The 25,468-nt window shown below is 61.4% G+C and overlaps 2 protein-coding genes across 4 annotated transcripts in view; one reads left to right on the top strand and one right to left on the bottom strand.

The window, feature by feature from the left end:
- Nucleotides 1-2,795: 2,795 nt before the first annotated feature.
- LOC115612948 (AP-3 complex subunit sigma-2) lies at nucleotides 2,796-11,343 on the bottom strand. 2 transcript variants are annotated; one of them, XM_030497874.1, is made up of 7 exons: nucleotides 11,334-11,343; nucleotides 8,956-9,032; nucleotides 8,685-8,776; nucleotides 8,500-8,611; nucleotides 6,709-6,780; nucleotides 3,722-3,829; nucleotides 2,796-3,452 (listed from the first exon to the last, which is right to left on the bottom strand). In XM_030497874.1, the coding sequence occupies exons 2-7, from the start codon at nucleotides 9,022-9,024 to the stop codon at nucleotides 3,324-3,326; spliced, it is 582 nt and encodes a 193-aa protein (XP_030353734.1). In that variant the 5' UTR covers nucleotides 9,025-9,032; nucleotides 11,334-11,343; the 3' UTR covers nucleotides 2,796-3,323. The 2 variants fall into 2 exon arrangements, with proteins under 2 accessions (XP_030353734.1, XP_030353733.1); XM_030497873.1 differs by lacking the exon at nucleotides 11,334-11,343 and having other exon boundaries at nucleotides 8,956-9,340.
- ZNF710 (zinc finger protein 710) overlaps nucleotides 10,938-25,468 on the top strand; it is a 22,753-nt gene continuing 8,222 nt past the window's right edge. Inside the window, exon 1 of one of the 2 annotated variants that reach the window (XM_030497871.1) lies at nucleotides 10,938-11,030. Coding sequence is in view for 1 of the 2 variants with exons in the window: in XM_030497870.1 (XP_030353730.1) it covers nucleotides 24,090-24,139 (50 nt within the window). In the remaining variant the exon portion in view is untranslated. Of the gene's footprint in view, nucleotides 11,031-23,889; nucleotides 24,140-25,468 lie in introns of those variants that run through there. The other variant, XM_030497870.1, reaches the window with a different exon arrangement.

Below are 25,468 nucleotides of genomic sequence, written 5' to 3'. Positions count from 1 at the left end.
CCGCAGGGTCCAGGGGTGCCCGTGGCGCTCGCCCTGCTCGCAGCCCTCTCAAAGCTCAGGGCCGCAGCGCCCGGCTTGTGCCGGGGGTCAAACTCCAGCCCGAGGCGCACATGTGCCACTGCCACCAGCCACGAGCACCCGCAGCCCACACGTGGCACTGGCTGCGCTCAGCATCCCCCCACCAGCCACAGCCCCGGAGAGACGCGGGGGTCCCACGGCCCAGAGCCCCGGCGGGGGCACGGCTGGGGCCCGGGCTGGCGGTGCTGGTGCGCGGAATGGGGGCACACACTTCCCCACGGCAGCTCTGCCCAGGTAGCAGGAGCAGCCAAAGCCCCCCCAGGCCATGCGGGGTGTCCCCAGAGCTGGGCAGTGGCAGACGGGGCACAGGAGAAAGCCATGGCGTGAAGCCCCCAGGCAGGGCAGGGAGGGGAGGGGAGGCACCAAGCCTCACCCTGGGAATAGAAACTCTTCTTCCCAAGATCCAATCTCTCCATAGGGAAGAGTGGGCAGATCCTGTTGGGAGCCGCAGCTCTGGGCCAAGGGGCAAAACTGGGAAGAGCCTGAGCTGTGTCCTCAGGGAACTGTGTCCAGTCCCGGGCAGAGCCCCGGGATGCTGCGGTGTCCCCGGGTACCGCTGCCCATGGGATCCCGGCTGGCCCCACGGCCCAGCCACTGCTGCTCCCATTAACACCAACATCACCTGTGCCCCCTGAGCCCCCTCCCCAGGCTGCCTGCACCCCCCATGCACCCCGCACCCTGCCCCAGCACACCCGGGCTCCCCGCACAGCAAACCCCCTCCACAGAGCACCGCAGGCACCGCACTGCCCCAGCGTGGGGTCTCTGCGGGGGGGAAGGTGCCTCCGGCCCTGGGCAGAGCGGGACCCCCCACCCCATCCAGGAAGCGTTATCCCGGGACACCCTTCCAGCCGCACGCAGCCTGGGGCTGCAGTGCCCCACTGCTGGAGACTACCCCTCCCCAACTTGTCCGCTACACCCCAGAGCCCCCCAGGATGCCGCTGGGGGTCCCCATCCTCACACCAGCCTTGGCCATGCTCATCCCAGGGGAATGGCAGAAGGGACAAGCCATCACCCAGCAGCAATCAAGCCCGGCCGCGCCCCCTCCCCGCAGCACCCACAGCACCCAGACACACCGGGAACAGCCCCTGCTTGCAGGGTGACCCCTGCTCAGCCTCCTCAGCTCAGCACCCCCTGCCCCAGCCCTACCGGCAGCAGTGGATCAGGGATGTCCCAGTCCTTGCAGGCAGCCTGCGGGGTCTGAGGGCACAGGTGGGTCCATGGGGTGCAATGACCCAGCACTGCCTGGGCACAGGGCCAGGATCAGGCTCAGCTGGTGCTTGGCAAGGTGAGAGCAAACATTTGCCTACTGCAGGGCTACCTGCTGGGCCGGGGCCAGCTCCATCCCCTCTGCCCTGTTGCCAGGGGGGGTGCTGCTGTCAGGGGATACTTTCCAGCAAGCAAAGCCCGGCTGAGCGCAGCAGAACCCAGCACCCATGGGTGCCAAAGCGCAGCCTTGGGATGGGTGATGGAGCCAGGAGCCAGCCCCACGCCCCAGCCCCATCTCTGGACCACGCAGGCAGCTCAGCCAGGAGAGCATGGGGCCCCCGGGCAGCCCCTGCACTCCATGTCCGTGTGCCCCCAGCTCGCACTGGGGTGCAGGAGGGGTCTCTTGGCCCATCCGCAGCCCCTCGTGACGGCAGGAATGCTGCTGCCCACAGCCGGAGCCAGGTCTCACCTTCAGCTCTGCCAGGTTACTGGGGGTCCTGTCCCGGGTCCCCCACAGCCACTGTGCCAGCCCCGAGGCTCCCACCGGGGTCAGGGCTGCAGCCTCCGGGTGGGGAGATGGGGCCAGAGTGAAGCACCAACCGCCCTGTGGCCTCTGCCTGTTCCCCTGGCGCGGGCAGGACCCGCACGGGACTCGCCCTGCCCCGGCACGGCCCTTGCTCCTCCCGCAGACCCGGGGCAGGATATGGGAAGGGGCAGCGAGGCTGGAGCCGTTACCGGCAGCACATGAACAGCCCCCGGCCGCAGAGAAGCGCGTGTGGCCGGACATATCCTGCAGTGGGGCTGGACACAGGCACAGAACAGCCACCGCCGCGTGCCCCACATTGACCCCGGCACCGGAGCAGGACACAGGCACCACGCCAAGCTCCTTGCCATGGGCAAGCCAAATCCAACCAGATCCCATCCAACCATCCCAGTGCCAACCAGACCCTGGGACACAGCCCAGAGCACCACTCACCCGCTCCCTCCACCACGCTGCTCCGGCAGCCACACGAGAAGGAGGAGGAGAAGGAGGGCTGGCAAAGAAGAGGAAGCAGCAGGTTGCCCAACTCCTTGACCTCAGGAGCCGGCGGTGGCTCATGGCCAGCTGGGGAAGGGTTAAGCTGCAGGGAGGGGAGACAGCAGGAAAATTCCTTCCAGGCAGAGTCACGGTTTCCCTGCCAGGGGAAGTGGAGGCAGCGCCGGAGCTCAGCTCGCATGGGCCGGGGGAAGCAGAGGAAGGGGCCCCGGAGCCAGCCCGGAGCCTGGTGGCCAGATGGAGCCCCGGCAGAGCCAAGGGCATGGGGCACCCAACCAAGCAGCTCCCGCTGCACAGGGACCCCTGCACCCCAAGCCCCAGGACCTCCAGCCATGGCAGGACACAAGCCCCAGCCCAGGGGGTCCCGGGCCCCATTTCCCACCCCACACAGCACCTGAGCAGCCATGAGCTGCACAGAGACCCCGGCCCTCCCCGGTGCTCTCCCCAGGCCGGGCCAGCAGCACCCACAGCAGACACAGGTTCACGTGGTGTTTATTAGGAGACAGGGACGTGCTCCAGGGAGACCCCAGCCTGGCCTGGCCTGACCCTACAAGCTTTGGGCCCCACAGGTACCCCCCAAGCTGGCTCCAGCTCCAGAGTTCATGGAGCCCCAAGGAACAACCCCAGCCAGGCTGGTTCTGCCCAGTACAAGGACCAGGGCAGGCGCTGGGATAGAGGGCAACAACCCAGGAGCCATCAGCTACAAGTGCATTTTTACAGCCGGGAATCCCAGGAGGTGCTGGGAGAGGCAGGAGCTGGCTCTTCCCCCCACAGCAGGGAGACAGGCTGCACATTCCCAGGGAGGGAGGGGAAGGAAGGACGCCCTTTGTGATGGGACATCAGGGAGCAGAACCAAGCCCAGGTACCAGTGACAGCGGCACCGGATCCTCGCTGAGCCCATCGCCGCTCCCTGCCGCTGCCAGCCCCACAGCGCGCTGGGCCTGGGGGGGCAGGGGGAGCCCCGCAGAGCCCCGCTCCCCCCGCGGCACACACTCGGGGCAGCTCACATGAACTGCGACAGGTTGGGCACTTTGATGTTGATGTCTCCAATGTTGATGTTACGCGGGATCTCCGGGAGGTTGATGTTCTTCACAGCCGAGACCGCGCGGGAAGGAGCGGCCGAGAGCCCTCCCTGCCGAGAGAGGGACCAGTGAGCCCCGGCCCTCGCCCCACAGCCCCACACAGCCCCATCTCCACAACAACAGCACAAACAGGGCTGTTAACCTTGATGGGAACAGCCATTTCCATGCCCAGGATGCCTCCTACGCTCCTCAACAGCAAGGAGCAAGCTGGGGAGGGACATCCCCAGCCTGGTCCCTGAGGACAGGGACAGGCAGGGACTGGGGACACTGGGGACACGAGCCGGGTGTCCCACAGCTGCCCCACAGCACGGCTGCTCACCTCTGCCTTCTCCAGCTTGCTCTGGGCCTCCACCTGCGCCACGATCTCGTTCATGTTGGTCTCCAGCACCATGCCACCAATCACCATCTCCTGCAGGATGTGGTGAACCTGCGAGGGAAGCAAGGGGAAGGCTGTGAACCCAGAAGCTGGAGAGGGGCTTTGGACAAGGGCCTGTAGGGACAGGCCACGGGGAATGGCTTTAACCTGCCAGAGGGGAGATTGAGATGAGCTCTGAGGCAGAAGCTCTTCCCTGTGAGGGTGCTGAGGCGCTGGCACAGGGTGCCCAGAGAAGCTGTGGCTGCCCCATCCCTGGCAGTGTTCAAGGCCAGGTTGGACACAGGGGCTTGGAGCAACCTGCTCTAGTGGAAGGTGTCCCTGCCCGTGGCAGGGGGTTGGAACTGGATGAGCTTTAAGGTCCCTTCCAACCCAAACTACTCTGAGGAAAGACAGGCCCGTGACACTGAGCTGTCTCAAGGCAGGGAGCTGCTGCCTCCAGCCAGCGATGCCCCAAGGGCCCATCCTGGTTTCCAGCCCAAGGAGACAGGAGCAGCCCAGGGCAGCAGCTGGGCTTTGCTGGGCGCCGTGACCCCCTCCAGCCCCACTGCTCAGCACAGCCCCCCTGGCTACATCAGCAGTTTCCCAGCCACCACCCAGCACAGATAATGGATTTATGGGTCCCTGGTTACTTCTTTGAAATAGGCTGTTACTGGAAGATGCTGAAGTTATCATATTGGTTTATGGCTTCATGAGGGCAGGTTGCACTTGCGAACGCTGCATGGCCAGTGCTGCCAGGGCAGTGCTGTGAGAAGTCACATCAGCAAGAGAACTTGCTGGAAGGGGGAGCCCAGCCTTGTGCCAGCAGCGAGCCTGATGCCCCCACGGGCCCCGTCCTCCTCATGGCACCAGAAGCGTGTGCAGGATCAAGACCAGGTTGGATGTGGCTTGGGGCAACCTGCTCCACTGAAAGGTGTCCCTGCCCGTGGCAGGGGGTTGGAACTGGCTGAGCTTTAAGGTGTGATTCCATGATCAGTACTGCGCAGGGTGAGCCAGGGTGACAGCCCTTCCCAGGGCACCAGCAGCACTGGAGCTGCAGCCCCACAGCTCAGCCCCAGCCCCAGCAAACACTGCAGCTCCCACAACAGGAGAGCATCTGGGCTGCAGGAAATGTTGTTCCTTCAAGATCTGGCCTCAGCCCAAGTTGGACCACAACCAGCAGGGCAGAAATCCCAAGCAGGTTTTGTTTTCCAAATCGAAACAGCCCTTCCCGAGGAACTGTGTCCCTGTGGGACCCTGCAGCTACTGAGTGAAACTCACGTTCTCCACAGGGTACAAAGCACAACCAGGGGCTGGGCAACAGCCTCCCCTGAGCCTCCCCTTGTGACAGAGGGATCCCGGCAGCTCCAAGGCTGCTGCTCCCAAAACTGACAGCCTAAAAGCACCGGTGCCCAAGAACCACAGCCCCGGGGCCCACCCAGCTGCAGGAGCAGGGCCTGCTGCAGGACCTTGCACCTTGGGCACAGCGTGAGGTGCGTCTGAAGGCAGTAATGGAAAACCCCACAGCGTGTTCCCTAATGGTGCAACGAAGCTGTCGGGAGCACGGGCACTCAGTGTGAATGTGGGAGGCATAAATACACGCCAAATATAGAAAGAGAGACAAGATGACCAAGCGACAGTGGTCAAGGGCTAAAGTCAAGGCTAAGAAGCAGCGGAAGCACAGGACGGGAAGCAAACAAGCCTGACTGGCAGCAAGAGCCTCAGGGCCACTGAGCCCAGTGTCTCCCCCATCAGAAACCTCCTGTCTGCTTGGAGCCCTTTGCTGCCAGGAGGGTTCAGAGGAAGGGCAATTCCCGCTGGGAAATCAGGCAGGGAACACGGGAATAACCTCTGCTGTGGGCTGAGTGTAAAGCTGCCGGCTCTCAGTCACGCCACGAAGCGAGCGACAGAGTGTGTCCTCCCCAGCTGAGGCCAGAGGCGACCCGGTGGCTGCCGCGCTTCTCCGCAGGTACTCTCCTTCCTCCCGGCTTCCTCCTTCCTCTCCTGCCTGCTCCGATAAGGAGAGCGCCCTTCTGCTCATGGGACAATCAGCACTGCAGCACTGCGGGAGTTTACAGCAGGCACATTGCAAAACCCAAGTCTCCCTTCTCCAGCGCTGGCACACTCGCTGCCTGGATCCCTGCCAGCAAGATTTGCTGATCCCCTCCTCTGCCAGAGTTCAGGAGTTGGAATTGCCAACAGAGAGGGAGCATTTTACAGCCTTATTGACTTTTTTTCTGTTTTGCTTCCAAAGCAAGAAAAGCTTTATCAGCAGCAACATGAGACCAGCACGCCAGCTACATCTCTCTTGCCCCTAAGCATAGTACCAGCTATCTGCAGCCCCATCTATGAGATAATCAAAGAGAAGAGGTTCCCACCCAGAAACTGTCCAGCTAAGAGGAGCCATTAAAGGCTGGGGCTCAACGAAAGGTTTATCAAGCACTTTGCATTCCAAACACTCCCACTGTTCCTCCTCTGTTTTCCTGCAGCTCTAGTAAAATGTTAACAAGACTCCCAATGGTCCAGCAGCGCAGGGAGAAGAGATAGGACATCCCTGCACTGCTCCAGAGCCTGCCCAGCTCCACCAGCAGCCTGTGCAGACCAAGAGTGAAGCCTCAGCACAGATCCTGTCATTGACTGCAGTGACCCAGCATCGGCAGCAGCAACACAATGGGGCGAGTGCTCGGAGCCGAAACCAGCATCCCCATGGACTCGGAACAGAGCCCAGCAACTCAGAGCTCGCTCTCGTCGGGAGGACACAATGTGAGCCCAGGCTGACAACTCCCCCACCTGGATCTCAGTATCTCCCCAAAAGGTGACCCTGAACATACCGACAGCCTATCCCAAAGGCTCCAGAGCCCCAGGCTGGCTCCTGCCACTGGAGCTGCAGGAAGGGCAGGGCTCTGGGGCAGCCAGGCGCTGGCCCAGAGCAGCACACGGAGCCTACAACCCACCTTGTCCATGTGGAAGATGAGGTCCAGCTCACAGACGTTCTCAAAGCACTTGTCCAGCGTCTCCACAAAGACCTGAGGAGGCAGAAGGGGAGGTCAGTGCACGAGAGCACCGCAGGACGCTGCCACAGGACCACAGCCCCAGCGCCCGCAGGTGAATAAACCACAGCCCCGACCTACACGTGCTGTGTCCCAGGTGTCACCGTGAGCGGGGACTAAACCTGCACGAGCCCAGCTCCTGCGATGGCCTCACAGTGTCTGAACACTGCTTTTAAATGCACTTGTAGCTCTGGGCCCCTCACTACAGGAGAGACATTGAGGTGCTGCAGCGGGGCCAGAGAAGGGCACCGGAGCTGGTGCAGGGCCTGGAGCACAAGTGTGATGAGGAACGGCTGAGGGACCTGGGGGGGTTTAATCTGGAGAAGAGAAGGCTCAGGGGGACCTTACAGCTCTTTACAATTGCCTGACAGGAGGATGGAGCCAGGAGGGGGCTGGTCTCTGCTCCCAAGGAACAAGGGATGGGACAAGAGGAAATGGCCTCAAGCTGCGCCAGGGGAGGGTAGGATGGAGCTGAGGAACAATTTGTTCACCGAAAGGATTGTCAAGGAACAAGAGCTTGTCATTGGAACAGGCTGCCCAGGGCGGTGGTGGAGTCACCATCCCTGGAGGGATTTAAAAGACATGTAGATGTGGTGCATGGCGGCATGGCTGTGGTGGGCTTGGCAGTGCCAGGGTAGCACTATTTTGTTTGTCAGTGACACCAAACTGAGTGGGGAAATAGACACTTGGGAAGCGAGATCCACCCCGCAGGAAGAGCTGGATGGGCTAATGAGAACCTTATGAAGTTCAACAAGGACAAGTGTCAGGTCTTATGCCTGAGTAATCCCAATCCCGGAGCGCAGCACAGGCTGGGATCTGCCCGGGGGGGGAGCTCCACAGGAGTGACCAGTGTGCAGCTGTGGCAGAGAAAGCCAACAGCAGGGCAGGGGAAAACATCAACGGGGGCATCACAAGCAGAGATAAAGATGTCATTGTCCCACACTGCTCAGTGCTGGTCAGGCCACCCCCGGAACAGGGGTTCAGTTTGTATAGTCCCCACTATACAAAAAAAAGGTGTGGATGGGCTGGAGAGGGTCCAGGGAAGGGTCACAAAGATGGTCCAAGGGCGGGGAAGTGTGTGAGGAAATGCTGAGAGAGCTGGGTCCGTTCAGCCTGGAGCAGAGAAGGCTCAGGGAGACCTTATCCCCATGTTCCAGTATTTTAAGGACGGCTACAAAGAAGACAGAGCCACGGAAAACACAAGGGGTGATGGGCACAAGTTACTCCTGGGGAGATTCTGACTGGACACAAGCGGAAAATGTTTCCCACTGAGAACAACCAGCCACTGGAATAATCTCCCCAGGGAAGCGGTGACTCCCCAGCACTGGACACTGTTAAGGTTCAGCTGGACAGGGTGCTGGGACATGCAGCCTAGGTCATGCTGTGCCTGGAAAGGTTGGACCAGATGGTCCTTGAGGTCCCTTCAACCTGGAATTCTGGGATTAACGGTTGGACTCAATGATCTAAAGGGTCTTTTCCAAACTTAATATTTCTACGATCCTATTTGTTAGGGAAATTCATTGCAGCTGCGTTCTCCCGCGGCTCCAGGCGGGGGCGCTCTGCTGCCCGGCAGCTCCTCACCCGCTTCCAGCGGGCACACGCACAGTGACAGGACACTCCGAGGTGTCGGGGCCGGGCGCCACGGCACGGGCCGTGCTGGGCGGGGGGGAGGCACACACCGGCGGGGAAACCGACCTGGATGAGGTCCAGGATGCCGAGCTCGCTCTCCGAGGAGTCCACGCAGAACACGAAGTAGAGCGTGGCGTAGTGCCGGTAGATCAGCTTGTAGTCCGAGCCGCCGAACAGGCTGCGGGGACGCGGGGGGTGAGGCGGGGGCCCGGCCGCGGAGCCCCCGGGGGCCGCCCGTCCCGCGCCGTTACCTGCCGCACTCCAGGAAGTTGCAGATGTGATCGTCCCGCTTGAGCACCAGGTGGAAGGTCTCGCGGATGATCTGCTGCTGCACCTCCTCCGCCTGCGGGGCGGGCAGCGGGCACCCGTGGAGCAGCGCCCGCGCTCCCCCGGCGCTGCCCCGCGGCGGGACACCGAGCGCGGCCAGCGCCGGGTGACGGGCAGGGACCGGACCCCCGAGGACGCGGCCACCCAGCCCCAGCCGAGCCCCACCCCCCCCACCCCGTGCCCCCGGCCCCGCACCAGGTGCTGGTAGAAGCGGACGAGCCGCGGCTTGCCGTGGTTGTTGAACACCAGGATGGCGTTGATCATCCCGGCGGATGGACGGGCCGCGCCGGGAGCGGAACCGGGGCTGCGGAAAGCCCCTCACCCGACCCCGAAACGCGGCGGAGGCGGCGCTCCGCACCGGTGAGGACCCTGCGCCCCCCGCGCCCGGCCTCAGCCCAGCCCGCGGTACCGGGGCCCGGGAGCGGCCGGTGATGGGGGATGGGGGGGGGGCGCTGCTCGGGGCTCAGCCGGGTGGCGCCGCCGCTGCCCCGGGTCCGGGCCCGCCAGGGGGCGCCCGAGCCGCGGAGCGACGGGAGCCGCGCGGGGACACACCGCGGCAGCGCGCGCGGGGCGGGGCTCGTCCGCAGGACACGCCCCCGTGTGCCGGGTTACCGGCGGGGTCAGAGGTCACCGGCGAGGCCCGGTCCCCCCATTCGGATTGGCTGAGCTGTCTGAGGATCGTGTCCCCACATTCTGATTGGCTGAGCTGGCTGAGGATCGTGTCCCCACATTCTGATTGGCTGAGGATTGAACCTCTACTCTCTGATTGGCTGTTCTGGGTGACGTGCCGCCGCAGCCGGGTGCTGCTCCCCGGGAGCGCGGGGCCGCGCGCTGGGCGGTCACGGCGGGGCGGGGCGGGGTTCACACCCGCTGCAGCGGGGCCGCGGGGCCGCGGCCAGCGCCGGCCTCGGCCACCCCAGAGGCCTTTTCCAACCGGATGGCGCCGTGACTGCGACCGGCTGAGGCAGCGGCGGAATCGTGTCTGCGCGTCCCCATTGGCTGAGGCTGCTGCAGCCTCCCGTCTCCCTCTCCCGATTGGCTGCCGGGTGCTCCCGTCTCCGCCGCCCCGGTCCGCGCTGCCCATGGCCGTGCCGAGCCCGTTCCGGCCCCGCGCCCCGGCCCGGCGTTCCCTGTGCCCGCTCCCGCCGCTCCGGGGGTGCCGGGCATCAGCGGGACGCCAAAGGAGCGGCTCTGCCTCCGCCTGGCTCCGAGCCCTCGGTGTTCGCACGCCTTTAGGGTGCAGACCGGGCCCCAGCGAGGCGCGGTGGGGGGGCACGGCGGCGGGACGGTGGCTCCAGGGGATGCATCCGCCGGGCCTGGTCTCTGCCCCGCCGGTCCCAGCACAGGCACGGGCCGGGGGATGCGTGGCTGGAGGGGGCAGGACGCTGTGGACACCGGCAGCTCGAAGGGGCTGGTGAGGGTGATTTTCACCCAAGAATATGAGAAAAAACCCAAACTGAAGCCGAGCAGCAGCTGCCAGACAAAGGGCTGTGGTTCCACACCAACTCTGCTGCCATCCGTCTGTCCGGCTCCTCCTGCTTCCATGGAGATGAGAATCTCCATTTTTCCACCGCTCCAGCCGAACCCAGCGGCCTCCGCGTGCACCTTCATCCTCCTTGCAGTGGGAGCCGGGGTGCTGCTCCCAGACCCTCGGTACAGCCCCAGACCTGCTGCCTTCTCCCACCCACCACAGCCCCAGCCAGCATCTGGGGGTGCCCAGCATCCCCCCCGCACCCCAACATCCCAAATTCCACTCATCCCTTGTTTTGGGGGGGGGCCGTTTTCAGCTGCTGTGACCCCCACAAGGTTTCTGGGGTGCACATCATGGTTCCCATACTCCTATCACCATTGGTGCCCACCGGGTCCACCCTGGATGCACCGCGACTCCCCAAACATCTTTCTATGGGTTGATGCCCCCCACAAAACCAAGGGGCTGGGGGTCTCCAGTGGGACCACGAAGGGGATGGTTTGGGGAGGCCCATTGGACACCCCCATCCCCGTTACCGACAGCCGAGCCGCGCCCCGCACCTTTGTTCCCCGCACCCGGTACCGAGGGCGGACCCGGCGGGGGGGTGCGGGGGGGGGTCACGGTGCTCGGGGAACCGGGAGGGGCGCGGGGGCACGGCGGGGAGATAAAGGGCGGCCGGCGGGGCCGGGCGAGGAGGAGCCGCTGCTCCGCATCCCTCACGTCAGCCGCGGTCCCTCCCGCTTCCTTCCTGCGCACCCAGCGCCGGGCCCGCACCCGCCGCCGCCGCCCCGCGGAGCGCACGGTGAGTCCCGGCCGCGGGACCCCCCGGCTCCGACTGCGGAGGGGGGGAGCGGACCGGACACCCCCCACCCCTCGCACCTTCCCCCGCCGGTCCGCGGCCACCGGGAGCCGCCGCCTTCCCGTTCCCTTCCACCTTCCCCCGCGAACGGAGCCGGGCGCGATGGCGGCGCGAGGGACCGGAGCGGGGCGCGCACACACACACACGCACCCCGGGGGGGTCCCGGTGGCGGTGCCCGCCCCGCACGTGCGCCCGCCCCCCCGCTCCCCGCCAAGTTTCGCGGTCGCCGCTCGCAAAAGTTTCTCCGCGGCCGCGGGGCCGGTGAAGTTGCGGGAGGGCGGCGGGGGGGGTCGGGGAGGCCCGGCCGCGGGGCCGGTACCGGGGGAGTGGGGAGCCCCTCCCCGAAACAACCCCCCTCCGTTTCCCGGGAGTATCGGGCGCGGCGGCGGGAGCCCGCGCTGGTATCGAGCGGGGGGGGGTGTGCCCGGGGCGGTGTCATAGGGTCGCCGGCAGCACCCCGGCGTGCCCCTAGCATCCTCGGCCCCTGCTTTCCCCGCTTCGGGGCTGGGGCAGAGCCGGGGGTCGCCGCCTGGACCTCACCCCAAGTCCGGGGACAGTTTCGAGGCAGAGGGGACCGGCTGCCCCAGTGTGACCCCCCCACACCCACAGCAGCGGGGGGGCTGGAATGAAATGGGTTGGGGGTGGCTCTGGGGGTCCCCACTGCCCTGTCCCCACCGGGCAGGTCCATCATGGAGGCACCCTGAGAGCTCCCGGGGCTGGAACCCCCCGATGGCCCCGGGGGGGATCTCACGGATGGGGGCACAGCTCCGCTGCCGGGCCGGGGGCTGCTTTGTCTGCTGCGTCTCTGCTCGGGAAACTCTGTTTGTGCAGCTCCTGTAATCAACAGGATGCGGTGGTTAAATTAGTTATAATTAATTAATTAGTCAATCATTAGTAGTTTCCTTGCACGCTGTGTGGGCAGGCAGGGCTGTGATGGGACGGGAAGGCGCATCCCAGAGCCTGACCTCCCGCCGGGTCCTGGTTTGGGTCCAGCAGTGGGTGAACTCACCCGGTCCCACACCATGGTCCCAACCCCGGCTCGGCGGCGTCTCCTCTGGCTGCTCGGAACCAGCCCCGTGACGCTGCGTGTTCCGGTGGTGCCGGTCTCGCGGCGGTTGGTGCAGGTGGCCTGGGCCGGACGCGGGAGTTTAACAAGTGGGTCTGAGCTTGGAGGCAGCCCCTCACCCTCAGCTTTCCCGGGGGCTCTCCTCTCAGCACCCCTTGGAGGCCCTGGGGTACCCAGCTCCAGACATGGGCTGTAGTGGGATGCAGGGCTGCGACCAGACCCCTGTGCGTCCCCCTTGGTGAGAGCCAACACCAGCAGAGCCCACAGTCTGGCTGGCCCAGGCTCCGCTGCTGCAAAGGGCTTCCATGGATGCTCTTGTGAACAGCCATCCCATCCCTCTGAACTGGTAAATGAGACCACAATAACCTGAGCTCTGCTGCCCACCGGGACACATCCGCAGCCTGAACCTGGGAGCTGACTGGGGGGTCGGACATGGGTACCTGCAGCAGAGGGATTTGGGGCATTTTCCCTGCATCTGTTCCGTATGGCGTTGGCAGGGTCGGGTTCGACCTCCAGTAACGTGTTTTCAGTTGGTTTCATTGGACCTCAATCCAAAGAAGGTTTCTTGTTTCTAAACTAGTTCAGGAAACGCGGTGTGGAGAGGGAGCAGCACAGCCCCCATCCCGCTCTGCCGTGCAGCTGGAAGTGGTGTATTCCCTCCACTGCCCACCGCTGGTTTGGGTCCCCTTGACCCATGAGCACAGCTCCTGCCCCTGCCTGCAGGACCCCTGCCCGGGTACGGGCACACCGGCACCGGGGGCAGCGCGTGAGGTGTCCCAAATACCGTCCCGGGGCGTGCTTGGCTCAGCGTGGTGAAGGATGGTGCTGGGATGTGCCAGGAGCCCTCGGGATGAGTCACAGTCCCCACTGAGGTCCCTGAGCTTGACCTCGGGGGCAGAGGACTGGGATCTGTTGATGAGCCTTTTCCCTTTTTCCCTGTCCCACTTTTTCCTCCCCCAGCCCCTGCGCAGCTCTCCTCCTCCCTCACATGTCGCAGTGGTGCTTGTGCTGGGAGAGGGACCCGGCTCATCCTTAGGCTTTCCCTAAAAAACACACTCCTGCCCCCAAGCGTGGGGCACGAATTCAGCCGGGAAAGGTGCTCCTGCTGGAGCCGTTTCTGTGTTTGAGAACCTCGGGGGCTCCCTGCAGCTCATCCTGCCCTGGTTTGGATGGAGGAGCGGGATCCCTCCCTGTGTTAAGAGCATATAACACAGGGGTTTTTCCCCAAACTTTAAGGGGAAGAAACACAGTTTTAAATTTCCCTGGTCTTTACTCTCAGCTCTGCCCAGCACAAGAGTGACAGGAACGTATTTTTAATGGAAACAACGTGCAAGCATCATGTGTAAAACCTCTTTGGCAAGCACGAAGCCTCCGCGGTGCCCTCGTCCTCTGAACGAGGACGTCGTCTCACTCCTCTGAACACTTGTACTGTGCTCTTCACAAAGTATCCCAGGCTTGGGAAAAGGAAAGGTGACCGGGGGGGTTGAGGCTTCTTTTTTGTTTAGATCCTGAATCACTGTGAACCTTCTCAAGTGGGAAGAAAAGCCTCATCTCCCACCCTTCCTTCCTTCCTTCCTTCTCCAGCCACATCTCGTTCCGCAGCAGAGGATGGGGCAGACGGGCAGTGTTCGAGTTGCTCCTCCGTGCAGGGCAAGGTAAAACTTGTAGAAAGTTCAGGTGAAACTTCTCGAGGCTTGTTCGTGGGATAAAAAGGGATCAGAGGGTGCTGGAGCACCGGAGGCCTTGTGGGATGCTGACCTGGAGCAAGGTGCATCCTGCAGCCCAGGGGCTGCCGGGAGCCTCGAGCGACATTGCAGTCCTACAGATGGTTTAAAACCCCAGTATGTTGTTTTTAACTTGCAGCTGGCAAAGTCCCTCCCCAGGCTGGGGAGAGGGAAGTGGCACCGGGTTTGTGCCTGTCTGGGAGTGAGAAATGGGCGATCAGGGCTGGCGGATGGTCAGACCGGCTCCCGGTCACTGGGGAGCCCCAGGCTGTGGGATCCGGTGGCACGGACCGTGGTGTCCCTGAGCACGCGGGATCTGCACCATGTGCCGTGTGCTGGTGTGAGGGAGGATGAGGAGGACGAGGCACCGGGGAGGTGCGGGGCAGAGTGCTGTGTTCCGTGCCAGGCCTGTGCTGCTCAGCACCTGCAGCGCTGGTGGGGAGGGATGCGGGGGGAGTCCCTGAAATATGGGTTTACCTCAGAGGTGATGGTCAGGGAGCAAAGGGTAGTGGAGTGCGGTGATGGTGGGATTCCTGCGGGCAGCTGAGCAGTGATCTGCGAAGGAGGGAAACCTGTAACTGTTCTTCACCTTCCAAGGCTATAAATGAACTGAATCAGTCATAAATCAGGCCTGCGTTTTGCTGAGGAGCTCTGGGATGCAGCCTGGAGGTGCTGATGGATGGGGCGCTGCTCCCTAAGTACAGCAGGAGGGATGACGCCACGGGGAATGCCACCAAGTTTTCAGGCAGAAGGTGGTTGGTCACAGCATGAGTGATGGGGAAGGGTCTGAGACCCACCTGGGGTGGCAGCAGTTGGGGGTCACAGCAGTGAGCATCCCTCTGATGCGCTGCGTGAGCTGTGACAGAGGTGCAAGCAGACACGTTCTGGTGGGGAACATCTAATAACAGGAATCTGTACGGCTTTGGGACTCTAAGTGAGGAAAGCGACTTCAGGGCAAGGTTTTAACGGACCCTGTGATGAAATGAGAGAATTCAGTTAAAATCAAAACTCCCCTTCTTCCGTTTCCCCGTGTTCCTCAGCTTGTCCTGCGGGGCCCGATGCCCTGCGCGCTCCCCTCCTGTGCCCAGCGCCACCAGCGCCCAGGGAGCAGCCAGGGACCGGCTCTGCCGAGGGGGCAGCACCAGGACTTGGTTACCGGCCTCATCTCTGCTCGTCCTTTGGGGGAAGCCGGGTCCGAACCGGGCAGCAGCACGTGGACCTGGTCATTGTTGTACTTCCTCGTCCCACGCATGTGACACCGCGGCTCTGCGGGGCAGGGCGGGAGCTGCCACCGGCACAGGGGATCGGAGGGTGGACTGACCCTGTGCAGGCCTGGTGCCCGCTGTGCCCGTGGCCATCAACATCCTTCCCACCAAGGTGCTGCCATTTCCTGCTCCCGGCACTGCCGCGGGGCCGGTTTGTTCCATGGGCACTGCCCGGGGTGAGGGAGAGACAGGCTTTGTCCCATGTCCTGCCCTGGTGAGGGCAGGGGGAAGCTGGGCAGAGCAGAGGAGGAAGGAGGAGGAGGAGGAAGCGCGCCTGCCGCCTGCCTTTAAGTTTATCTTTCCTGTTCCACAGCAGCAGCACTGTCTCATGTCCTTGCCCCGTCATGCCAGGTCGCTTCTCCCCGCTCTGCCCTCTCTCCTGGCACCACTTGTGTTCCCCCTGCCCCTTCCCGGCTTTCATGTCAAATCCCGACTCCCTCGGCTGCTCCCGGGTCCGTTCGCCCTCCCACACCCTCGGCCTGTCCCCACTGCCCCGTGCTGGGGCTGTATCAGCACGTCCCCCTGCCCTCGCTGCGCTGCTCTCCCACCACACTGCACAGCACCACGGCACCACTCGCGGCGCCCACCGCGGCTCCAGTTTAACACCCGGCGCAGTATGGACATGGATTTGGCCATGGTGTGGCACGGGCAGCCCGGCACCGCTTGTCCAGGACTGGGCAATGCAGAGCGTGGCCAGGGGGACTGGGATCATCCAGGGCTGAGGTGCCTTTGGGAACAGTTGTAAGGATGGGTATTCCAGGGAGTGGGCTCCTGTTCCCAGCCAGGACGTGAATCCATGGGGATTGTGAGAGTCTTCCCTCGCAGAGGACTTTCTACTCTCAAGTACTGACCTCTCAGCCCTCTGAAACGGGGGCATCGTAAAGTAGGAACTGAAATATCAGAATCACACTGGTGTGTTGGAAGGGATCTTAAATCTCATCCAGTTCCAACCCCTGCCCCGGGCAGGGACACCTTCCACTAGAGCAGGTTGCTCCAAGCCCCTGTGTCCAACCTGGCCTTGAACACTGCCAGGGATGGGGCAGCCACAGCTTCTCTGGGCACCCTGTGCCAGCGCCTCCCAGGGAAGAAAACATCTCCCTGCTCTGTGCAGGCATTGAGCAATGTGCCCCCCTTGGTTCGCCCCTTGCACCACTCTGGAGCTGTTGGTGTGTCTCGTCTGTGGCTGTTCGTGGGAGGCTCCAGCCCTTGCTCACGTGTCTTTCTCCCTTTCCCATCAGTGGCTTCAAGGCTGTTTGCTGAGGTTCTTCCCCGTTCAGCACATGCTTGTGAAGCCCTTCAGGGTAACTAGATCTTGTCTGCAGAGAGCAAGTGATTTATGGGGGTTTGAGTGGTTTGGCTTCATTTTATGATTATCAACAGGGGACACATATAAGCAAATTATTTCAATAGCTGAATATTTGGTGTATTTATAGGACTTTCTCGCTGTAAGAGGAGAGAGCACAAAGTACAGCAGTTATGTAGGTTGTGATGAACACGGGGGCTGAGGGGCGCCAAGCAGGTCCTGGGGCTGTCACAGCAAAGGCAAACGCCTGTGGCCAGCCCAGCCTTGGAGATCCGTGTTAAAATGGTTATTGAGATGAGTAAAAGGTAGGAACATTCCCGCCCTCCACAGTCCCGGGGTACTTGTGCCTGGGAGCTGCAGGGCCCTGAACAGGACAAGGGGAATGGCTTTAACCTGCCAGAGGGGAGGTTGAGATGAGCTCTGAGGCAGAAGCTCTTCCCTGTGAGGGTGCTGAGGCGCTGGCACAGGGTGCTCAGAGAAGTCACCAGGAGCGAGAGGGACGTTGGGTGCAGACAGGCGTGGTGCCTCCTGGATCCAGAGGGGTTTTCCATATCAGTTACCGACTTCACCGGCTGGAGCTTTACCTGTCACCACTTCTCACTTTTCATCTCGGTCGGGCTCAGCTCTGTGCTGAGGGAGGTTTTGTTCCCGTGATGACAAAGCTCGGTGTTTCGAATCAGACTCTTTCTGTTCCTGCTGCTTGGGGCTGGGAGATTTGGGACCATTCTGGTGTACGGAGCAGGGGCTGTGGATGGGGCTGGTGCATGGGTGCTTGGAAGCCTGTTTGGAGCTCTGAGGAGGTGAAGGTGATGTGGGGTGTCAGCCCCATTCCTATGAACCCCGATGTGTGCTGGCAGGGGCAGGAGTGGCCTCGCTGCAGCCGATGGAATTCCCTGGAGCTGTGCAGCCGTTCCCCTCTCCCACACTGTGTGTGCCCCATCGGGACCTCTCGGCTGCCATCCACCCTGCCTGGCCACTGGGAACACCATGTTTCCCATATCTGGCTCAGCACAACACGTGAATTCCTTGAGTCAGCCCCGAGCTGAGACTTCACAGACTTCATGGAGGAGACCTTCTGCCCACCCTGATCTCCACTTCCCAAACCCCATCTCCCCAGGCGGCCCAGCTGCACGGAACAGGATCTGAAACACTTCACCTCGTGGATCTGAAACTGATGCGGTGTTTGCAGCTGAGCGCTCGGGTTTGCTCCCAACATGATGATGTGACACAGCCCATAGCCTTGTTACCAGAGATGGGACTCTCCCATCTTTGGGATTGGGATGTTCCCAGAGGGCCCAGCCTGGTGCCTGGCGCGGGTGGGAGGGGGTCTGGTGGCTGCCCCAAGGCTTGGCTTCTGCCTCCTCCTTTCCCCGCGGGCTGTAGAACATTGCACTCAATGTGTTTGTGATCCAGCGTTTCCCTGGTGTCACCCTGAGCTCTGCAGGGGAGGCTCCATGTGCTGGAGGCAGTTCCTTGTGGCACTGAGCTGTGAGTGCTGCGTTCCTGTGCCCCGCGAAGGCTTATCAGGGATCTTTTCCCTGTACCAGGAGCAAACTGCAGTGGGTGATGGTGTGCTCATGGGGATGGATGTCCCATGGGTGCTGGCTCACTTGGGAACATGTTAATTGACCCTTCAGCCACAGTTACACGTTCCCAGCGCGGCAGAGCTGACTGGGCATGCGGCACCCGCATTGAAACTGTTCCCAAGGATAAGGGCAGCGATGCTTCTGAAAGCGAGACTGGCATCCTGCAGTGGGGCGTCTTCCCTTGGTCCTTGCACCCTGAGAGGCCGCTTCACATCCCTTTGGGGTGTCACATCTCACATTCACGACACGTTGGGTGTTTCTCCCCTTTCCCAACCAGCCTGCTGGGTTATGCTGTGAGGGTGCTCCAGCTCCTGCTCTGGCTCCTCTGACCTCGAGCCACATTTATTGCTCTGCTTTGAGGCAGTTTATGATTAACCGGTGCCGGGGCAGGAGTGATGCTGCTGTTGGGGCTCACACGTGGGACATCTTTGTTGGTCCCATCAGGCCTCTCCTGGCTGCAGTGTCTGAACCCGCTTCCATGTGTGGAGGGGCTTGGGGTCTGCAGGGCGAGGGGGCTGCCCTGGACCACCCTTCACTACAACTGGGTTGTGCATCCATCACAACCATCCATCATCTTTCCGTGCAGGGTTTGGGGTTTGACCTAGATCTCTGGCGCCGGCTGCTTTCCACGGCCACCCTTGTGCCTACAGAGGGGTTTTCTCCGGCTCCTTGCTCCATGGCTTTCCCTGGGTGGTGGGTTTTCCCCTGGGAGCCCCGATGGTGGGGATAGTCCTTCCCAGAGCCATATGTATGGTTCCTGGGAGAGGTGCTTTTGGAAGTAGCTCCACGTCTCTTTCAGGGAGTTAGCAAAGAGCAGATTTATTCTCTGCTATGCTGAGAGTTAACTCCCCTTTCTTCCTCTTCCCTCTGCCCCCGCTGGAAAGAGAGAGAATGCAGAAAAGAAGAAAGGATTTACATTGTGGTGGTGATTGGCACGGGCGCTGAATGAGAGGTCATTTCATCTGGCTGTTTCTTTTCAAGCGCTCTTTTTTTCATGCACACTGTATTCAGGCTGGGAGCATTCTTTCTTTTCAAAGCTTCTCTGTCTGTCTCTCTCTTCCCCCTCCTTTATTTTTCATCCCTTTTCTTTACTTTTGCTGTCTTTTCATTCTGTTTTTCCCCACCCCCTTGGGGCTCCATTTTTTTCTTTCCTTTTTCCTCTATTCAGTTCCTTTTTTTCTCCTCGCATCGTTTTTGAATAGCTCTTCTATTTTCGGAGAGGAAAGGGACTCTGTCGCTGCGAAGCTGCTGCAGTGAGGAGGAACTTGAAAGTCTTCCTTCCCCTGTTTATTTCACTTAAAAGCAGAAAACTGTTTTCCAAGGGAGAGCGAGGTTTCAGTGCGGAGCCTTTGAAGCGAGCTGGGATGGCACAGGGCTGCCTGGGGTGGGAATTGTCCCTGCTCTTCACCACTCCATGGACACTGCTGGTCCCAAACCGCTGATAAACACCCCCATAAAGCATGGGGAGGTCTGTGGGTGCTCGTGCTGTGAGCGCGGGGTCCGGGCAGAAGCAGCCCCTTGACCCCGGTCACTGCTCACCCCACACCTTTGGACACCAGTTACCACAGGCTGGTTTGTGTTGGGAGAGACCTTAAAGCTCCTCCAGCTCCAACCCCTGCCCCGGGCAGGGACACCTTCCACTAGAGCAGGTTGCTCCAAGCCCCTGTGTCCAACCTGGCCTTGAACACTGCCAGGGATGGGGCAGCCACAGCTTCTCTGGGCACCCTGTGCCAGCGCCTCAGCACCCCCACGGGGAAGAACTTCTGCCTAAGGTCTCCCTGTCCCTGGGGTCACACTGAAGCGGGGTCATGGGGAGCTTCGCATCAACCAGCACCCTCAAGTACTTCTCCCCAGGGCTGCTCCATCCCATCTCCCCCAGCGCGTTTGTGCTGCGGATTGTGCCGACCCAGGGCAGGACCTTGCACTTGGCCTTGTTGAACTCATGAGGTTCACACAGTTCCACCTCTCCAGGTCCCTGTGGGTCCCATCCCTTCCCTCTGGCGCGGTGACACACTGCGCAGCTCAGCAGGACGAGGCTGGTCCAGAGCTGCTGCTCTCCAGGCGCAGTTTGGTGCCAGCAGAGCTCTCCTAGCAGCTCCGTTGTCCTGCTTTGGGAGAGCTGCCCTGGCAGAAGTGCTGATGGATCAGGCTCAGAGCCTGATGGGTTTGGTCCTCTGAAGAAGAGATGTTGCTGTGCCATTGAGCAAAGCTCCAGGGTCTCCTCAGGGGTGGCAGCTGGGGGGTGATGGGGGGTTATAATGCCCCCAGCACTGCTCCGGGCATGAACATCCTCTCTGGGAGGTTTCTCTATCGGTCTGTCTGTGCACGGCAGTTCCCTGGCAGAGGGGAAGCGCGTGTGGCAACAAACCCGCTCCGATGGGCTCCTGCTGTGCTGCCCACCACAACACGGGGGTCCCAGGAAGTGACCCAGGCCTCCCCTGCTCCTTCCAACCACCCCCAGGCCATGGAGGAGCGTGTCCTCCCCGGGCAGCTCGTGCTTCCATCGCCCCCGCGGCCAAACCGCTGCAGTCAGGTCTCTGATGTTCAGCAAGTGCCCCTTTCCCATCAATTTCAGCCTGAGGAAGGTTGGAGGGGACGTGCTGAAGCACAGTGACATGCCTGAGCATGGGCAGGGGTCCCGTCCGTGCGGGTGGGCTGCGGGGAGCGGGGCCGGTGCTTCATGAAGTGGATTATTTTCTTTTTAAAGTGAGATTCAAATAATTGTAACCCCTGAGATAGAGAAGACGTTGGAGGAGATGAAAAGGGAGAGCGAAAGAAAGGAAGCAAAGGATGGGGGTTTAGGATAGAGAGGGAGATTAGGAGATAGATGAAAGAGAAAGGAGGAAGATAAGAGGGAGAGAGGGAACAGATCTCCAGCGTGAGATAGGCGTTGCCAGGGAAACAGGAAGAATGAGGGAGCGACGGAGGGATGGAGGATGCTGGGGGCGGGGAGGGATGGAGGCTCCGCTTGGTGGAGGAGGAGAGCAATTCCCGCGGAATGGGGAGCAGGATGTCCCGTTGGTGGGTGCTGCCTGCTGGGAGCGCTCAGGATGGCGGCTCCACAGTGAGCGGCACCGGCAGCGGCTGCTCCTCGCAGGCTGACCCCCTGAGCACCAGCTCCCATCGGCTGGAACCTCTCCTGCCCTTGGAAGTGATGCCCCATGCACCCGCTCCCAGTCAAGTATGTGGATCTTCTTCTGGGGGGCTGGTGAAGCGCGAGCCCTTCCCAGCACTCGGCCTCGGTACTGGTGTTCCCCTTCCAGATGTAGCTGCTGTGTGGCAGAGATAACGAAAGGCAGTGGGCGATGGTGAGGCCAAGGGGTCAGAGCAGCGACCTGCTCACAGGGAGGATGGCACCGAGGTGCCATGTGTGCTGTGACGGCAGTGGCAGAGCTCAGCTATGGACGCCTGAGTCGGTGCCATCCTGGCTGCCACATGTGCCAGCACCAGGCTGGTACTCGGTGGGCAGGGACAGCCGAGCATCCCGGACCAGAACACTGAGCAGAACGGTGCCCGATTCCCATCTGTGGAGCAAAGGTTCCCCCATGGAAATCAGGTGCCAGGTCAGGATAAATCCTGGTATCGTTTAAACAGAACCTTAAACAGGGGAGATTGAGATGAGCTCTGAGGCAGAAGCTCTTCCCTGTGAGGGTGCTGAGGCGCTGGCACAGGGTGCCCAGAGAAGCTGTGGCTGCCCCATCCCTGGCAGTGTTCAAGGCCAGGTTGGACACAGGGGCTTGGAGCAACCTGCTCTAGTGGAAGGTGTCCCTGCTTGTGGCAGGGGTTGGAGCTGGATGAGCTGTAAGGTCCCTCCCAACACAAACCAGTCTGGGATTCTATATCATGCAGCAAATTAGGTTGTGTCGAAGCCCCCAAGGACAATATTTCTTCCACCCTGAACCACTTCACGTGATACATGTGGTATCATGAACATCCTCCCTTGTCAGTGTAGCCAAGGCTGAAGGGAGCAGTTCTGCTTTCTGATCAACTTACAAATAGGTTTCCTCTTTGTTCTAGAGGAGCCATTAACAAGAGTTTCCCTTTAGAAATGGACTTGGTCTCTAACGTGGAGACGTGGATTGGGTGCATTTAAGAGTAGTTTGGATTTCTCTCACAACACGGAGCTCACTGGGCATCAGCTCCCGCCCCTGCACATCAGTCCCCGTTTCTCAGACGTTCGGCTCCTCACTCCAGTCGGGTTCACTCGCTGTGGTGGTCACTGCGGTGATGTCGGCTCTGCCACGGGCTGGTGCAGGACAAACACCCCGGGTCGGTTTTAGGAACCATTTTAGTTGTGGCTTTCAGGAAAAGCCTATTTTTCTGTTTAAAATTTTGGTGGGTGCTTTAAGGAGCTTCGTGTGCAAACAGCAAAGAAAACAGAGATGAAAGACTGATGTTTCCTTTATTAAATTTAAATGAAAGCTGCTTTTAAGAAAGGAAGAAACATAAAATCAAAGGTATCTCCCAAGTATTGCACATCTGTTGATTGGCCATTTTCAGATAGAAATGGCTGGAAAGCTTTAACGTCTCCTGCCCCTACAAAGCCACCCCATGGGCCCAACTGCACCCGGTCATCTGCAGCTCCATTTAGCTCAGGCTCGACCCTGGTGCACTGTGGGCTTTGCACGGTGCCTGCAACACCGTGTCTGTGCCATGCACTGAGAGCTGCAGACAGCCTGCGGCGGGGGGGTCCCACAATGGGGGTCCTGCAAAGGGGTCTCACAGTGAGGATCCCAGAGTCCCAGGACTCGCCACTGCACCAGTTCAAAGCCAAGGAGCATGGGGGTGCTCTGTGCCCACCCAGGACAGCCCAGTGGTGCTGCTCTGGTCACACCACTGGTTTTCTTCCTGAGGGGACAAGTCCCTGAGGTCCTCCCGCACTGCTGTTGGGTTTGTCCTACAGCCCATAATGCCAAGGACGGGCGCAGGGTGAGGTGGAGATAAGCCACTGCCGGTACCAGCGGGGCCCTGGCACCCACTCGTGCCTGCACGTACCTCGGATGGAGCGGGGAGCCCAAGGGCAGCGAGGAGGCTCTTGTGGCCCTGGCCAAGGGGTCGCTGCTCCTCAGGAAGGTAAAGCACAAACCCTTTGGGGCTCAGGTGCCCTTGGTGTCCTTTCCTACAGGGAGAGCTGGGTGACATGTGGTGGGGGCACCGCTCATCTGGTGTAGAGAGCAGCAGAGAGAAGGAAATGGAGCCTGATAGAAAACAAGGGTCTGTGCAGGAGTTGAAGCCTCAGCAGTGAGCAGCGGTGGCCGGGGGCTGTGGACCCTTAGAGGGGATATCAGCCAGGATGGCACACTGCAGGAGCAGGGGGTTCTGCTCTGGTCACCCCCATCAGATCTTGGTCGTTGCAGCAAACCCCGTGTGCGTGCCCCAGCGAGGTTTTCATGACCCAGATGTACTGTGTTTAGGCTGCTCCAGTTAGGATTATTGCCAAGAGTCTCGTTCCCAGCCACTGGTGTGGCTCAGCTCGGAGCGGCCAGTGGGACGCGGGTGCAAGGTGGGGGTGCAGATGGGTGAAACCAAGGGAGTGAAACCAGCGAAGAGAAAAGTGTCCCGGGATGGATGGTGGAGTCCAGTGCAGTGGCTGGAAAATACAGAATAGGGCAAGAAATGCACTGGGGGGTGAAGAGGCTGTTGGGCAAAGGGCTGCTGCGGGAGGTGCCTGTCTGGTGTGAGAGGCCGCAGGTGAGAGGGGTTTGGGTGAGGCGAGAGGTAAGTAGCAGTAAAGCCCCATGAGGAAGTGAGAGCCATGTAAATGAGCTGTGTGAAGGTTGGGAGGAGCTGGTGAGGAGCTGGTAATGGCACCGAGGCGGCGGCCGGGCCGGGGCAGGATGCTCAGGGTGTGCCGGGGCAGAGCCGGGAGGGGAAAAGACATTGCACCAGGACAGAAACCTCCCGGGTGGGAGGAGGAACGTGAGAGAGAACCCATTTCACAACCCCGAGGAGCAGGAACGGGAGCTGCTGCCGCGGCCCCGCTGCCACGTTTCCACCTCAGAGCATCGGAGACGCGGATGAGGGCGCCGGGAGCTCGGCACACGCGGTTCCCGAGGGGATGCGCCAGGAGTGTCTTTGGAGCTCCACGTGCAGGAGAGGCGCGGGCGAGTGAGTGTCTCCATCAGCAAACGAACTGGAGAGCCCCTAACCCTGAGCTGAGGGTTCGGTTTGAGCCCAGAGCAGGGTGCAGGTCCAGCCGTGGTACATGGGCAGGGATGGACGAGTTTGATGAGCGAAAACCTGCCGGCTCAGCCCGGGAGGATCCAGTGCCGGAGCTAGGGAGGGGGAGGAGTTGCTCTTGTGGCAGCTCTTCCTCAAAATGGGATCTCAGCGTTGTACGTAGCAAGACAGAGACGGACTTTGCCTAGGGGCGCGCAGCGAAGGGGGGGGACGGGAGGATGCGGGGAGCCGGAGGCACCAGGAGCTCGCCGGAGCTGCCCCGGTGTCGGGGGGTGCTCCGAGGGAAGGGATTTGGAGAAACCGGGGCAGCAGCAGGGTTATTTTTGCACAGGATTCTTGCCCCTGAAGGGCTGTGAATTGGTGACAAATGGGCTGATGATGTGGTCGTTGCTGGTGCAGTTTCTGGGCGCCAGGGAAAGATGACGTGTTGATTGGGGCGTTATCGAGGCAGTGCAGCCCTTTGTAAAGCTCATGGGGCTGCTTTTCCACACAGGATGGAGTTCACTTGTTAAAGCATCCTGGAGACCCAGCCTGGTGCTCTGGCACTGCTCTGACTGTTGCTGTGCCAGGATGGACTGACAGAATCCTGAATGAGAGGACAAGGGGAATGGCTTTAACCTGCCAGAGGGGAGATTGAGATGAGCTCTGAGGCAGAAGCTCTTCCCTGTGAGGGTGCTGAGGCGCTGGCACAGGGTGCCCAGAGAAGCTGTGGCTGCCCCATCCCTGGCAGTGTTCAAGGCCAGGTTGGACACAGGGGCTTGGAGCAACCTGCTCTAGTGGAAGGTGTCCCTGCCCGGGGCAGGGGTTGGAACTGGATAACTTCCCACCAGTCTGATTCTCTGATTCCCAGCTCATCCCTGATAACAGAGCTTCCCCAGTGCTCCCTGGGCTCTCAGGGTGTCTCCTGGGAGAGGCTGAAATCCGTGACCCAACTTCCCTTGCCAGTGTGTTGGGAAACGGCATTTCCAGCCAGCTCTGCAGGACCCGTGGAGGCAGAACAGGGAAGCGAGAGCGGGAAGTGAAACAGGAGCATCATCCCGGTGCCTCTTCCCCTGCGGTGCCCGTGCAGCGGCTCCTCGAGCCCTTGGGCCCCGCACTCAAAGGAACCGTGCAGGGGATGGTGCAACACGAGGCCTTTGGCTTCGTGCCGAGCAGCAGCGCTCGGCCCTGAGCAGGAATCCACCACTTGCTTCCTTCTGCTTTAGGTACTGCTCTGCTAGTGCCACGGGTTAGTGGTGGCCTTGGCAGTGCTGGGGT

This window comes from Strigops habroptila, chromosome 9 (assembly GCF_004027225.2).
Source record: "Strigops habroptila isolate Jane chromosome 9, bStrHab1.2.pri, whole genome shotgun sequence".
NCBI lineage: Eukaryota > Metazoa > Chordata > Aves > Psittaciformes > Psittacidae > Strigops > Strigops habroptila.
This window is presented reverse-complemented; position numbering and strand designations above follow the sequence as displayed.